The sequence below is a fragment of the Eubalaena glacialis genome, chromosome 18 (assembly GCF_028564815.1).
Source record: "Eubalaena glacialis isolate mEubGla1 chromosome 18, mEubGla1.1.hap2.+ XY, whole genome shotgun sequence".
Classification (NCBI taxonomy): domain Eukaryota; kingdom Metazoa; phylum Chordata; class Mammalia; order Artiodactyla; family Balaenidae; genus Eubalaena; species Eubalaena glacialis.
Window position 1 is genome coordinate 62367967 of NC_083733.1, and position 15561 is coordinate 62383527.

General features: G+C 53.1%; 1 protein-coding gene and 1 long non-coding RNA gene across 4 annotated transcripts; one reads left to right on the forward strand and one right to left on the reverse strand.

Moving 5' to 3' along the window:
* Positions 1–513: 513 nt before the first annotated feature.
* Positions 514–14965, reverse strand: BCAT2 (branched chain amino acid transaminase 2). 3 transcript variants are annotated; one of them, XM_061172345.1, is made up of 12 exons: positions 14788–14965; positions 11386–11570; positions 11081–11155; positions 10550–10753; positions 4582–4692; positions 4385–4504; positions 4065–4228; positions 2502–2644; positions 2247–2332; positions 1857–1997; positions 1710–1784; positions 514–926 (listed from the first exon to the last, which is right to left on the reverse strand). In XM_061172345.1, the coding sequence occupies exons 2-12, from the start codon at positions 11425–11427 to the stop codon at positions 888–890; spliced, it is 1200 nt and encodes a 399-aa protein (XP_061028328.1). In that variant the 5' UTR covers positions 11428–11570; positions 14788–14965; the 3' UTR covers positions 514–887. The 3 variants fall into 3 exon arrangements, with proteins under 3 accessions (XP_061028328.1, XP_061028329.1, XP_061028330.1); XM_061172347.1 differs by lacking the exon at positions 514–926 and adding an exon at positions 1134–1316; XM_061172346.1 differs by lacking the exon at positions 11386–11570.
* Positions 11494–15344, forward strand: LOC133077566 (uncharacterized). The gene is made up of 3 exons (XR_009697783.1): positions 11494–11538; positions 12748–12867; positions 14199–15344. It is a non-coding gene; the product is annotated as an uncharacterized LOC133077566 (long non-coding RNA).
* The last annotated feature ends 217 nt before the right edge of the window (positions 15345–15561 follow it).

A 15561-nucleotide genomic window follows, 5' to 3' on the forward strand; every position in this document is an offset into this window, starting at 1 on the left:
CAGGTGGCAGACCCCAGGTTACACACCAAGCAGATAACAGAGGCAGGTTTGAAGCCAGATCTGCAACCAGTTATACCTGGTCCTGCAGGGGCAGCTCTGGGTGTAGAAAGACCCCTTCTGGGTCAAACTGGAGGCCAGGAGAAGGGTCCAGGCAGGAGACAAGCTCTGAGCTGAAGCCAAGAAGAAGAGACAGGGCAGAGTCTGGGGAAAGAGGACAGGGCTGGGGACTCATGGGCTTTGGGGGAAGGGGTACAGTGCTGAGGGGTCTGGCCTAGTGGCTGGAATATACTAGGGGGCTGTCCCCAAGATGTGGCAGCGGGGGAGGCACGGCTTAGTAGGGGAAGATGCTAAGCTCAATTTGTGAGGTAGTGGAAAAATCTCTCTTGTCAGAGAAACCGCCAGGACACTGGGGGCTTGGATTTCTGGGCTCTTGAAAATGAAATGGGCTGAACGCGGGGATTCCTGGTTAAGGCCCTAGAGTCCCTGAGTTGCATCATTGGAGATGACACCTAATGGCTTGTTCTTTGGCATTTTATTTCAAAATTGCAGCTAGGAAAAAAAATCAACGGCAGCACCGGTTGATCCGGCCTGAAAACGGAGATGCAGAGTCCGAGTCAAGGTGTATCCTTGACCCCACAACACGGAGCAGCGGGGAGTCCAGGTCCCCAAGGCCTGAGTGGCAGGGCTAGGGGCGAAGACGCCTGGGTCGGGCCCTTATGGCTTTGGGAGTGTAACGTGGGGGCACCGGAAACCCAGGCGTCCCGGCCCGCCGCCTTTTATTTCATATTGCACTTCAGGTGAATCACTGGTATGGAGGCGAAGGTCCAACAGGGACTGGATGCTACAGGTCGGTGGATCCGTGGGGTGGTCCAGCACAGCCCGCAGCATCACACAGGTAGCATCCACTCGTGGGCTTTTGTTCCATACTGCGGGATAACACAGGCGGAGGTGAGAGGAAGCCACACTACAACTCCCAGCAGGCCCTGCGGCGTCCCAGGCTGAGTGCTGGCGAAGTTGCACCCCAGGACCTTATGGGAAGTGTAGTCCACTTCCCAGAAGCCCACCAACAATCACGGGGAGGGGGAGTCGTGGCAAGGATGGCGCAGAGGCTCACGGGAGATGTAGTTCTGCAAAGAGGAGTTCTTGTAAGACCCTGAAGGCTCTGGGAAAAAGTCGTTTTCAGCTGAGTCAAGAGGTGTAGTTCTAGGTCCGGATGCACAGGAGTTTACAGACGCTCACACGAGTGCCAGGAAAGGCAAGATACCTCGGTCCAGACGAATGAAGATACCTCCAGAGGATTATGAGAGGAAACATTCCTAGGCCACAGAGGGGGCCACGGTCCAGAGGCTTGTAGGAGCAAGATTTTTCAGGCCAAAGGAATAGCCCGGGGCTCCTGGGGATCCTTGGGGATCCGACCTCAGTGGCCAGAAGGCTGGCTTAAGGTCCCAGAAGCTCATGGGATGGGGATTTCTCAAGCCAGGGCTCCAGAGGCGCACAGAAAAGGATCATTTAGCCCCAAGAAGTGTGCTAGGCCACAGAGGCTCAAGGAAAGCAAACTCAATCCCGGGCCCAGAGGCTGATGGGAGGAGCCATTATCAGCCCGTGGGACTATGGGGGAGGGGGAGGGGAGCCTCAGTCCAGAGGCTCACGGGACGTGAATTTCTCTGCGGAACAAGCATCCAGCCCATTTCCCAGCAAGTGCACCTCACCTGGATCGCCTTCAGCTCCTTGTGGAAGCGGAGGATAAGCTCAGGCCCGTTTTCCATGGTGGGAATGTGGAGGTGCTGGGGAAGAAAGGGCCGTGAGGAGGCGCCCCTCCCCCTTCTCTCTCATGGCCAAGAGCAGCCCTTCCTCACCTTGCCTTGGTACAGGATTCGGTGCACAGGGCAGACCTGGCAAGCGGTGCCTGAACCAAAGACTTCTCGAACCCGGCCGTCCTCCAGCGCCTGCAGGAACTCCTTCATGGTGATCTTACGCTCTGCCACCCGGAACTCACCCTGCGAGGCAAGACAGATACGTCTGAGCCCGGTGGGCTGCCCTGCGGCAGAGCCCTGTCGCTCCCTCTGTAAGGACAGTGAGAACGACAGAGTCCCCCCACCCCGCCCCGCCCTGTCCCGCCGGTGGGGCGGGGGAGGGAAGACATGCCACTGTGCCCCAGCCCCCCCCCGACCGCCCCTCCCATACTCTGGCCCCCCAACCTAGCAGTACCCCAGCACTCCAGCCACCCAAAGACACCGTGCCCTCACCCAGGTCCGAGCCAGGTCCAGCAGACTCTGTCGAACTACTCCAGGCAGGATGACACCGTCCAGTGGGGGGGTCACCAGTTCCAGCGCTGGGGCAGGTGTACGAGATGGGGGCGTTACCTCACACCCTCAGGCACACCCTCCCATCCTCTTAGGAACCACCCCACCCACCCCTAACCCCTGAGACCTGCCATCCACTAAGCATTCTGCTCCCACCCTCTTCGGCCAGGGCTTGGCTTGGGTCATGGGTGGGCTCACCCCCATCCTCGTGGGTCCAGAAGACGAAGATGTTCATGGTGCCCACCTCAGTGAGCTGGTGGTCAGGCCCGTACAGCCACAGGACCTGTTCACACCCCTTCTTTTGGGCCTCCTGCTGCACAAACACGGTGGGCCCGTAATTCCTGGTGGACGGCAACACGGTGGACCAGGGTAAGGCACTCCCATCCTCCCCCAGCGTGGCCGACATGGGTCCTTCCCGACCAGGGCTGACCCTGCTCCTCCCCAATTCACAGCCCTTCCATGGCTCCCTAGTGGCCCCAGGACAGAATCCCTGGCCAGTAGCCTGGGGTCAAGGCTCTCAATCACCCCTCCTCCATCTCTCCCCTCTCCAGATCACAAATGCACCACTGTTTCCTCTGCGGATCACCCTCCTCACCCAGTTCCTCAACTGACCAAATCCTCCAATGCCCCTCAAAACCACCTGTGATGTCACCTCCTCTGAGAGGCGTTACTGAACCTCCAGGATGGGTTTCAGGCCTTCTCTGGGCTCTCCCAGTAAACTGGGCCACCTCTGTGTTTTCCCATATCGCCCTGTTTTAACACTCACTGTCTCTCACCCAGAGCGGACCTCACCCCTTGCCTGCTCACAAGCCTCCCATGGCTCCCCACTGCCTCTGGGACAAGATCCCAGCCCTTCAGTCCAGTGTTCAGGGCTGGGCCTGGTCTGGGACTACCTGTTAAGCCTTTTGCAAAAACCAGACTCATTTTTCCTTCCCTGACTCTGCCCCTCCTCCCTGCCCCCACACATGTGTTCCGAGGATTAGAAATTGTTTACCATTTTTGTATCCAGGAAACCATCTCCTCTGTACCCATCAGACCTCCTCTGTGAAGACTTTCACAATGTCCCAGTCACCTCCACCAGAGCACATGCTGCCCCAGATACTGGGGCTCCCACCAGCCTGGGAGCCCCTGGAGGGCAGGTCCCGGATCTGATTCATCTGTGTCCCCCAGCTTCACCCAGCATAGGGCCTGGCCCTCAGGAGACCTCACAAGATGTATTTTGAAAGGACCCAAATGAACTCCCCGATGGGGCCATACTTGCTGTCCCAACACACCCTTACCCTGCCCTCTGCCTTATCCCCATCCTAAGTCTCCTTGCCCTGCTGAGCCAAGGACCCTGGAAAGACAGATGTACACAGAAAGTCCACACACAGGGTGACGGGCGCTGGAGCCCCAGGGAACTATGGGAGCTGGCGGAGCCTGGGTTTTCAGGGGAGGCTACCTGGAGGAGAGACCGGTGAGCTAAGTGTAAACTTCATTTCTGGAGGCTTCCCTGAGGGCCAGTCCGAGTCTCTCCACTTACCTCCACCCAACCCCTTCCAGTCTCTGGGCCGATTTGTCCACAGCACTTAGCACACACCCTGGTACCCGCCCCTCCATCCCCGCACCACGGTGCCAATGACAGTACATCCCAACATGCAAGCACAGCTGTCCCCAGCCACGTGAAACAGGACGAGAAGGCCGGTGGACATCCAAAGCCACACCTGTGTCTCTGACACCCAGTGCCCCAGACCCGCGGGCGGGGGGCGAGGGACTACTTACCCCCCCAGCTTGCAGTCACCGACCCCACCCACCCAGGCCCGGATGAATGATGGGTCGGCCAGGAGAGAGACGGGACTCAAGGCATCTCCAGGGAAGTACGCGCCCACCGGGCAGAGAATGACGAACAGGAGGGCTCGCGTGGGCTTGCCGACACCTAGCGAGGGCTGAGATGGGCAGAAGCGGGCATCAGGGATCCAGGAGTCCAGGCCCCTGGCCGCTCCCCTGACCCACGTCTGGGTCCCCAGCCCTCCCCTTCAGGAATGCACCCCTCCCCCAAGCGTGGCTCCCCACCCCACCCCCAGCCCTGGGAGCCAGCCCACCTCGTTCCCAATTAACACAGGCCGCACGTAGAGGCTGGTGCCGGAGCTGTCAGGAACCCAGGCCTTGTCCACTTCCACCAGCCGGCGGATGCACTGGAGCAACTCGACCTTGTCAAAACTCTGGGAGGGATGAAGATGAGTCAGGGGGCCCTCGCGACCCTGGACCCAGCCCGCCGCTTCCCCTCCCACCCGCTCACCGGCAGGCAGAGGCGCAGGGCCGAGCGTAGCATCCGGTCCATGTTGAGCCAAGGTCGGAAGAGGCGCACGCACTGGTCCCTGCCTTTGAACGCCTTCATGCCTTCAAAGAGCTGCAGGGACAGGCAGGCGGGCGATCAGGGCTCGAGGACCAGCTCAGCCAGCCAGACAGAGGCTGTTACACAGGGATACAGACACAGAAAAAGGCAGAGAGCGGCGGAAGAGACTAACCTACTAGCACAGAGAGGGGGAAAAAAAGAGAGAGAAAAGAACCAGAAAGACCAAGAGAGGAGAGAGCAAAGGGCAGAGGCCAGAGAAAGCAGAACAGAGAGACCCAGCGCAGGGAGAATGCTTTGCTTAAACCCTTCCCAGGTTATTAGGACTATTTCTCAGGAATGAGGATGCTGTGGAAGTTACTTTCTTTTTAAAATTTATTATTATTATTATTATTATTATTTTGGCCGCACCACAGGGCTTGTGGGAATCTTGGTTCCCCCACCAGGGATTGAACCCAGGCCCTCAACAGTGACAGCATGGAGTCTTTTTTTTTTTTTTTTTAAATATTTATTTATTTGGCTGCACTGGGTCTTAGTTGTGGCACACAGGATATTTGTTGCAGTGTGCGGGATCTTTAGTTGCGGCATGCGGGATCTAGTTTGCTGACCAGGGATCGAACCCGTGCCCCCTGCATTGGGAGCGGGGAGTCTTAACCACTGGACCACCAGGGAAATCCCAGAAGTTACATTTTTAAAGAGCCTTTGTGGGGATTCAACATCACTAGTGATGCTCAACATCACTAATTATTAGAGAAATGCAAATCAAAACTACAATGAGGCACCACCTCACACCGGTCAGAATGGCCATCATTAAAAAGTCTACAAATAACCAGTGCCAGAGAGGGCGTGGAGAAAAGGGAACCCTCCTACACTGTTGGTGGGAATGTAAATTGGTGCAGCCACTATGGAAAACAGTATGGAAGTTCCTCAAAAAACTAAAAATAGAGTTACCATATCATCCAGCTATCCAGACAAAACTCTAATTCGAAAAGATACATGCACCCCTATGTTCATAGCAGCACTGTTTACAATAGCCAAGACATGGAAGCAACCTAAATGGGCATCAACAAATGAATGGATAAAGAAGATGTGGTATATATATATATAATGGAATATTACTCAGCCATAAAAAAGAATGAAATAATGCCATTTGCAGCAACATGGATAGACCTAGATATTATCATACTAAGTGAAGTAAGCCAGAAAGAGAAAGACAAATACCATATGGTATCATTTATATGTGGAATCTAAAATATGACACAAATGAACTTATCTACAAAACAGAAACAGACTCACAGACATAGAGAACAGACTTGTGATTGCCAGGGGGAGGGGGAGTGGGGGAGGGATGGATTGGGAGTTTGGGATTAGCAGATGCAAATATTATATATAAGGATAGATAAACAACAAGGTCCTACTGTATAGCACAGGGAATCATATTCAATATCCTGTAATAAACCATAATGGAAAAGAATATGGAAAACATATATATATATATACATATATACATTAATATATAACCGAATCACTTTGCTGTACACAAGAAACTAACACAGCATTGTAAATCAGCTATACTTCAATAAAATTTAAAAAAATACCATGTCCAGGAATTCCCTGGCGGTCCAGTGGTTAGGACTCCACGCTCTCACTGCCGAGGCCCTGGGTTCAATCCCTGGTTGGGAAACTAAAATCCTACAAGCCACGTGGTGCGGCCAAACAACAACAAACAACAACAACAGCCAGGATTTGCTTCCAAATCATACAGAAAGGGTAAAGCGTTAGCGAAGTCCAGATGAAAGAAGACTGTGACCAACCAGTGCTAACTGATGAAGCAGGGGTTTGGGGGGATGGCGGAATTATTATTATACCTTTATGTTTTGAAATTTCTCATAATAAAAACTTTTTAAAAGAATAATTTTAAGAAGTTGGTCCCCACCCCCGCGCTATTGTTCTCAGGAGAAAGCCCAAAACCTCCCCTTGGCCTTCCAGGCCCCAGAAGGTCTGACCTCTCTCATCCCCAGCCTCCTATACTCAACGACTACCACTGCCTGCTGGGCCTCCGTTGTTGCCACCATGATGTAGCCTCACTCCCAGACAGGTCAGGGCACCCTGATTCCTCCCCCATGGTTTCATTTTGCTTCTTTCATGTCTGTTTCACTAGAGACCCGAAGTGCCAGGGACAGGGACCAGACCTGACGTGTCGCTAGAGAACCACCACTCCCAACCCCACTATGCCCAGGGCAGTGCTTGGCTCATAGCAGGCTTCTGTTGACTGAATGAATAGACGAATGAATAAAGAATGCAAAATAGGGCTTCCCTGGTGGCGCAGCGGTTGAGAGTCCGCCTGCCAATGCAGGGGACACGGGTTCGAGCCCTGGTCTGGGAAGATCCCACATGCCGCGGAGCGACTAGGCCCGTGAGCCACAATTACTGAGCCTGCGTGTCTGGAGCCTGTGCTCCGCAACTAGAGAGGCTGCGATAGTGAGAGGCCCGCGCACCGCGATGAAGAGTGGCCCCCACTTGCCGCAACTAGAGAAAGCCCTCGCACAGAAACGAAGACCCAACACAGCCATAAATAAATAGATAAATAATAAAGAATGAGGATTAAAAAATTTTTTAAAAAATTAAAAAAAAAAGAATGCAAAATAAGCGAGAATAGTCGGAATATTTTGGAAAAAAATTTAAAATAAGGGCAAGAGGTAGGAGGCGGAAGTAGCCTTATCAGATATTAAAACAGCTTATACACCTACAACATTTAAAACAAAGTGACACTGATATATGAATTGACAGATTGAACAATGGAAGAGACTAGAAAGGGCATTAGAGTGTAACTGAATCACTTTGCTGTACACCTGAAACCAACACAACATTGAAAACCAACTATATTTCAATAAAAATTTTAAAAACATGATTAATTCAGTTAAATGGTGCTGAACAACCAAATATCCATCTCTGGAAAAAACAAAAATTAAGTTGGATCCCTATCTCATACTTCACATCAGGAAAAATTCCAGGTGGATTAAAGGTTTAAATGAAAAAAAATTTTTTAAACCATAAAAGCAATAGAAGAAAACAAAAGATGACTGTTTTATACTTTGAATTGGGGATGGTGTTCTAAATAAGACAAATCACAGAAACCAAAAAGAAAAGATTGATACATTTCACTGCACAAAAATAAAACAAACTGGGTAGAGACTTTCAACACACATCACAAATGGTTTAGCTAATATACAAAGTACTCCTACAAATAAACAAATATTGAAACCCACCCTGATAGAAAAATCAGCCAAGAAAATGGACAGTTCACAGAAAGGAACTAAAAATGGCTCTTATGCTTGTGAAAAGATGGTCAACTTCATAATTAGGGGAAAAATGCAACTTAAAATTACTTTGAGGTACCTTTAAAACCACTTAGGAGATTGGAAGAGATCTAAAAGTTTGACAAGGGTCACCCAGGGTATGGGGAAAACAGGGCCGGCTGGTTAAGTGTGGAAATCGACACAACTTCTGTAGAGGTGGCTATGATTCAACATCTGTCACAATTACAAGCACACATACCCTTTGAGCCAACAGTTGCAGAAATTGAGAGGAGAGACACACTTGTTCTTAAGGAAATGAGGTGTTTCCTGGTTTATTGTAATGCTGTTTATAATAGCACAAGACTGGAAACAACCTAAGTGTCCAACGATAGGGGACTGCCTAAACAAGGCGTTGTTAGGATGGAATACTACACAGCAGCAAAAAGGAGGCAAAAGCTCTTCAAGGGCTGCTCAAGAATCTCCAGGCTACATTAACAGAAGGAAGCAGGATGCCAAAGAGTGAGAGTACCATATGCTGACTTTTATGGGGGAAGAATGGAGTGAGACAGTTATACACATCCGTGTTGCCATCCGGAAAGCAGAACTCTGGAAGGACCCGGGAACTGGAACTGGGTGGGGGGCTGCTTCAGGGAGGGTAGTGAGGTGGCTGGGGGGCTGGGGAGGTATATTTGTTCCCTCTTTTTTTGAACTGTGTAAATATATGAACATATGACCCCTTTTTCAAAAAAGGTGTTTTTAATTGAAAAACACTCCAAGTAACATTAAAAGTTTAAAAATACGGGGAGGAATTCCCTGGCGGTCCGGTGGTTAGGACTCGGCGCTTTCATTGCTGGGGCCCCGGGTTCGATCCCTGGTCGGGGAACTAAGATCCTGCAAGCTGCGTGGCCAAATAAATAAATAAATAGATAGATAGATAAATAGAGAAATAAATAAAAATACGGGGAGATAAGGACAGAAAGCAGATTAATGGTTGGCAGGTGCTGGGGTCAGGGTCTTGGGGAGTGACTCCTTAATGGGTGTGGGGTTTCTGGTTTGGATGATGAAAAAGCTCTGGAATTAGAGAGTGGAAATGCTCTCTGCCCAACATGGGGAATGTACTAAATGCCACTGAACTGTAGACTTTCAAATGGTTAAAATGGTACCTTTTATGTTATCTGTATTATTATGTATGTGCATTATTACCACGATAATAAAAAATAACAACACAAGTGGTTGGATGTTATTCCACAGAGTCCCCAGAGTCAGGATGACATGAGGATGTAATTTCCCATGCCCTCAGCTGGCCTCAGGTCCCCAGGCATCCTATGTGAGAGGCATCACAAAGAACGTTATGTTTTGGATGCCAGGGCCTTAGCTCAACCCCTTCATCTGCACTCACTCCACTAAAGTAAAAGTACTGGGTCCCCAGCTGGAGAACATCCTGGCGTGTTGGGCTGAAAAGGGAGGTAAACAAATGGTGGTCTCCAAAAGCCACCTTCCTGGGGGGATCTGTGGACATGTCCTGACTGTCCATCCTTCGCATCTAACTGCTCCCCAAGCTGGGTCTCCTCTGCACAGAATTGATCGGTTCTAGTCAAATGTCCCGAGTAGGTGGGAAGAAGAAAACTGTCAAAATTATGAAAAGAAAAGAAAAAAAAGGAAAACATCCCTAATGTCACAGAACCAAATGCCCTAAGGGACAAAACCTGCAAACCAGCTACTAGAACTGCAACGTGTTCATTCAAATTTTGTCACAATTAAAGCTTCCACAGAAAGACCTTGCTTTCGGCCATAGCATGAAGTCTGAAACCAAATGCCTCTGGGTCTCTCCTCACGGGTCCCTCACCAAGTCCTGCAAAGTCGATCCTCCTCCTGTGTCCCCGTATGGGGACAGTCCCGTGGTCTACATGGTCACCTGACTAAACATCTGGGCACTGTCCTCGGCCCTCCCTGCTCTTCTCTCGCCCAACCGGCCAAATCCCTCGTGTCCCTGAATCTCTCCGCCCCTGAATCTCTTTGCCTCCTGGCCATCCCCCCAGCTCTGGACCGAGCGCATCCTCCACATGGCCTGAGAGGGGTCTTTCTCTACCTGCTCCATGCCTGTTCAGAGCCCTCCAGGGCTCCCAATACCCTTGACAAGATCCCGGCTCCTCTGTGGTCCTGATGACATCTTCAGCCACCCCTACCAGGCTCCAACCCCATGCTTCCCCCCAGACATGCTGGGCTCTTCTTTGTACTATGTCTGTACTGATGTCTCTTCTCCCTCTAAGAGCCTAAGCTCCCCTCTTTGCAGGAAAGACCCCACTTCCTGTCAAAGTAGAGGGAGGGTGGGCATTCCTCCTCTGGTCTCCCACAACGCCTCGGCTGCCTCCATCTGAGCACAGATCCCACTGGGTGGGGTTTTCAAGTGAAGAAGCTGGGTCTGCTCATCTCGGGGAACCCTGCATCACCCAACACGGGGCCTGGAACATGACAAGCCTCAGAAAACGGATGAGGAGTGCACGGAAATGAGAAACACACAAAAAGCAAACCCAGAGAGGTAAACCCAGCAAGAGACACAGCAAGAGGGAAGAGATGCAGAGAGAGATGGGGATGGAGGGCAGCTGCCCTGCCACCTGCAGGGAGTAGTGGAGAGCGGAGCAGGCCGGGTGCAGTGTGAGGTTCTGGAAGGGCTGGATTCGGGGCTGGCCCCAGCCCTTCTCCCGGTTCCATTCCACCATCAGCATGTGGTCGGTGAATGTCTTCCCGAACAGCAGGGGCTTGCTGGGGTCAGGCTTCTTATGAGGCTCCTGTGTCATCTCCAGCTGCAGGTCTGCAGCCTGAGAAAAGACAGGTGTCCTGGAATCTAGCCACAACCTCCAATCTAAAAAACTAAAAACTTAGCCCCACGAATCCCTGGGGCTAAGACCCAGTGAGAAGAGGGAACTGTAGCCCCAGAGGCTTCTGGGACATGTGGTTTCTTCTCTTTCCCACGGCCTGATGGCGGGCAATTAGGCTACCCCATTGCCACCCACCTTCACCTTTGGACCTTGGACCTTTTGGAGATGCCCAAATCCAGCCCCCAGCCCTGGCCTCCCTCAGACCCAGTGGTCCAGACTCCCAGCCCCTCTTCCTTGAGATCCAAAAGTATAGTCCCCTCCTGTCACCTTGAAGCTGGATGAGTCATATCTTCTGGGACCACACAGAAGCCAAGGGACAGGGAGAAATTTTCGGGTCCAAATCTGGGGGTGGGGACAGAAGTAAGAAAGGTGGTGAGGCCAGCAGGCAGAGAGGGCAGGGGCCCCTGGCACCATCTTTGCCACCTCCTGCACTTGGCAGGTCCCTCCGGCTGGCTCTGTCCAAGGCCCAGTACATTCTAGACAGGGCACGTGGCCCTGGCCAAGTCCCTTCCCCCGTCCTGATCAGCATGTAGCAGGAGGAAATCCCAAAGGAGGCCAAGTCCCCTCCCTACCTCCACGAGGGCCATCCGATAAAGAGCTGAATCAGCTCCCATCCCTTACTCCATGCTGGGGCAAAGTCAAACACAGGCGCCTCCTACCACAGGGAACTTTAGCCCCAGCCCTGAGACCAGATCAGACAGAGGACGACACAGGAAGGTGTGCAGGTACGTGAAGGCCTCCCCGGGGGACCCAAATCCTGAAAAGAGTTAGAAAAGTGATGGGCCTATAGGTCATGCTTCCCCAGGACCCAGGAGCAGGGCCCCCAGGCCCCTCCCCCTTCAGAGCCAGGATTCCAGGCCCCCAGCCTGATCCTCCCTTAGATCCAGGATTCCAGAACCCCAGTCCCTCCTCCCTCAGACCCAGGATCCAGGCCCCCAGACCCTCCTCCCTCAGACCCAGGATCCAGGCCCCCAGTCCCTCCTCCCTCAGACCCAGGATCCAGATCCCCAGCCCCTCCTCCCTCAGACCCAGGATCCAGACCCCCAGCCCCTCCTCCCTCAGACCCAGGATCCAGACCCCCAGCCCCTCCTCCCTCAGATTCAGGATCCAGGCCCCCAGCCCCTCCTCCCTCAGACCCAGGATCCAGACCCCCAGCCCCTCCCCCCTCAGACCCAGGATCCAGACCCCCAGCCCCTCCCCCCTCAGACCCAGGATCCAGACCCCCAGCCCCTCCTCCGTCAGATTCAGGATCCAGGCCCCCCAGCCCCTCCCCCCTCAGACCCAGGATCCAGACCCCCAGCCCCTCCTCCCTCAGATTCAGGATCCAGACTCCCAGGCCCTCCTCCCTCAGACCCAGGATCCAGACCCCCAGCCCCTCCTCCCTCAGACCCAGGATCCAGGCCCCCCAGCCCCTCCCCCCTCAGACCCAGGATCCAGACCCCCAGCCCCTCCTCCCTCAGATTCAGGATCCAGACTCCCAGGCCCTCCTCCCTCAGCCCCAGGATCCAGACCCCCAGCCCCTCCTCCCTCAGACCCAGGATCCAGGCCCCCCCCACCCCTCCTCCCTCAGACCCAGGATCCAGGCCCCCAGCCCCTCCCCCCTCAGCCCCAGGATCCAGACCCCCAGCCTCATCCTCCTTCAGACCCAGGAGTCCAAGTCCTTCTCTTTCAGGGTATTAGATCAACTGGGCTCAGCTTACCTGAAGCCTCAGTCCCACACCTTGGACACCACCAGTTCCAATTCCCTTCAGTTCCCAGGGCTGAGGGGCAGCCACATGGACCTGAGGACCACCCCGGTCATCAAGAGACACTGCTCAGATGAACACTTCCCTTGTGGTCCTGCCCGAGGCCAGCAGGGGAGAGCAGGTCTGGCTGTGTCCAGCAGGATGACTTCTCCCCAGTGGTCTCTGACCTCATAATACCCCTTTCCCCAGCCTGGTGGTAAGGCAGCTGTGTCATGAGGTTTGGGGGAGACAGAACAGCCTAGCCGCTCCTGCCCTGTGAGCTGGGGGAACTGAGAACGGATGTGAATGGCAGAAGTCACTGGTCAGTAGGTGAGTCATGAGGAGAGGGGGGCTGCGGAGTTGTAATGTCCTAAAGTCTAGGCCATGAAGTCTGAGGAGTGGTCCTGAATGGTATGGGGCCCAAAAGCTTCTGGGATGATCAGAGTGTGGGTGTGGGTCCTGGACATGGCCTCTAGGTGGCGCTGTGTAGCCTGCCCAAGCCACTGGCCAGCTTCTTTCCAAGAGGGGACAGGACACCCATGGAATGGAGAAAATTGGGATATGCAGGGCGGAGGCAGCCAGCACGTGGGCAGGAAAGCAGCCCTCAGACTCAGAGGGAGGCCGAATGGGAAAAAATAGGGAAGCGCAAGAATGAGAAAGAGAGACATGGAAATAGAAAACTTTAAAGAACAGAAATCAAGGCCAAGAGATGCCAAAATAGATATGATCATAAAGAGAGATCGAAACTGAGACAAGAGACAAGAGGGAGAGAAATTCAGACAAGGTAAAGCCTGGAGGAATCAAGAAAAAATAATGAAGGCAGGATAAACAGAAGCCATGAGAGAGGGAACAGGAAAAAGGAGAGAAACAGACCAAGACCCAACTTCAGGTGACAGCACAAAGTGAAAGGGAGACCTAGGGAAATGAGGAAACACTGGGAGAGACAGAGCAATGCCAACAGCTGGAGAGAAACTGTCTCAGTGATACTTGGAGACAGAGATATCCAGGAGAGGCAGAAAAACACACCCACAAGGCAGAGAGAAGGTGCCAGGCACTGTTTCCAGATTATAAATCTGTACTGGCCATAAAGACCCTGTCACACTGGGAGAATCTGCCTTCATCCTCCCAGGACATTTTTCTGGGGGCAGGGGTCTCACTTCAGTTTGGGGAAGGTGCCCCACCAACTGATACCCCAAACCATGGCGGGGGGGGGGAAATTGGGCCCAAAGGAGATCTCAGATGATAGATGAGCCTTTGGGACAAAGAGTGTAAAAGGATTGGGGCTGAATCAGGAAATGAGAAATGGTTCGGAGTGTGGTGGGGTATGCACAGGGCAGGGCTCTGTAATATGATGGAACCTCCATTGACCCAGTCACAGCCCAGGGCTGACCTACCAACACAGCCCAGGAGTGTCATCATCAAAGCCTAGATTGTCCCAATCACAGCCCAGGCCTGTCTCAGTCATTGAGACTCAGAAAGTAAACATCTGTCCTGCTATCCATCAGGCTGGGATAAAAGTCCCAGATAAAGTCAGGTGCAAAGTTAACAGGAACCACTTCTCCCAACGTTATGCTACAGCTGTCAAGGGTTGTAAAGATCCCCTTCTTTGAGTTGTTATTGTTTCCTTCCTCACTGAGAAGCCCTGTTCTCTAAAATCACAGACTCTCAGAAGCTCTGCCTGTTGACATCCTATCAGTAAGAATGGAGGGTCCCACTCTCGCCTGGAGGATCTCCGTCACTGACAATGAGATGCTGCCTCGATTTCCAACCCAGGTGCAGAGTTTCAGATAAGGGGTTTCGGGGACACAACATTCTACTTCTATCTTTAGTTCCAAGAAAATAGGGCCTTGGGTCCAATTCCCAGTCCAGACCTGAGACTGAACTCTGTGCCTTCATCCTACTCCCACTCCAGAAGTTCTGGGCGCCTTATCCCGGCGCTCCCAAAGGCTGACTATTCCCTCCTAATCCATCCCGCCAACCCAACCCCATGCTTCTCCCATTACCGTCTCCTCCTCCATGTATCCTTCCTTATGTCCCATCTGGGTCCCCTTCCCACCGATTACCTCTCTCCCTTCACCCCCCTTAAAGCCTCGTGCTCCTTCCAAGGGGCCCCCTCCTCCTCGGCCCCGCAGCGGAACCCGAGTGCGGGAGGAGCGGCGCCGCGCCTGACTGGCCACCGGAGAGGGGTCCGCCCGGAAGTGCGCCGCACCGCAGGGCTCCCTAGCCCCCGGCACTGGGCCGCGAACCCACCTGCCTCAACGCCGCTGCAGCCATGGTCTGTGAGGCAAGTACCTGTGCCCGCCCAGGGCGCGGCCCGGGAGAAAGACGTTCCTGCCCCGCCCCGCTCACGCCTCCTCCCGTGGGATGGCTGCCCGCCTACCACCAAAGGCCGGCCTGGCCTTCCCAGTTACAGGGCGCCCGCGGGGAGCTGGGCCCTGCTGCAGAGCGCATGCGCTGGAACCCGCGCGGCGAAAGGAGTACGTGGAAATACACCCTCCTCCCAGCCCCCACGCTAGAGCGTGCATTCAAAGGTTTTCAAAAATGCATTTCAGTAAGTACAGTACTGTTGTGGAGCGCTGAAGAGGATAAGCAACCCGAGGGAAAAGAGGGGAAAGGCAAGGAGCAGAAACCTTCACATACCACGATTCTTGGTGAAAAGCAAAAGCACACTATAAATGTCGGTGGGCGCAGATATTATGTAAAAATGCATCGTTAAAGCGAAAGGACTCTGAAGAGGGTGGCAGGTAGGGATGAAGGGGGAGCTTCACTCTGTCCAGATACTTCCCTGTTTGAATATAGGTTTTCTTTCCAACGAGAAGATATATGTGTATTCTTTGTAACTTTTTGAGGTATAAACACACACTCGGTTCACCATGCCTCCTTCCAGCTCCCTTCATCAGTGACACCCGAAAATTTTCAATCCCCCAGTTCATCAATGAGCTTCAATGAGCAGCCCGTAGAGCAGGATTTCCTGGTTACTCCCCTTCAAGAGTGTCTCCCCAACTTCATGACCCCCAGAGGCAG

Excerpts from the sequence above, each read along its gene's own strand:
- BCAT2 (XM_061172345.1), bottom strand. The coding sequence starts at position 11,427 with ATGGGAGCTGATTCAGCTCTTTATCGGATGGCCCTCGTGGAG. Across the intron at positions 4,505-4,581 it reads CCCTGCGCCTCTGCCTGCCG|AGTTTTGACAAGGTCGAGTT; the intron begins GTGAGCGGGTGG and ends CATCCCTCCCAG. Across the intron at positions 4,229-4,384 it reads CTGTGTTAATTGGGAACGAG|CCCTCGCTAGGTGTCGGCAA; the intron begins GTGGGCTGGCTC and ends TGCCCATCTCAG.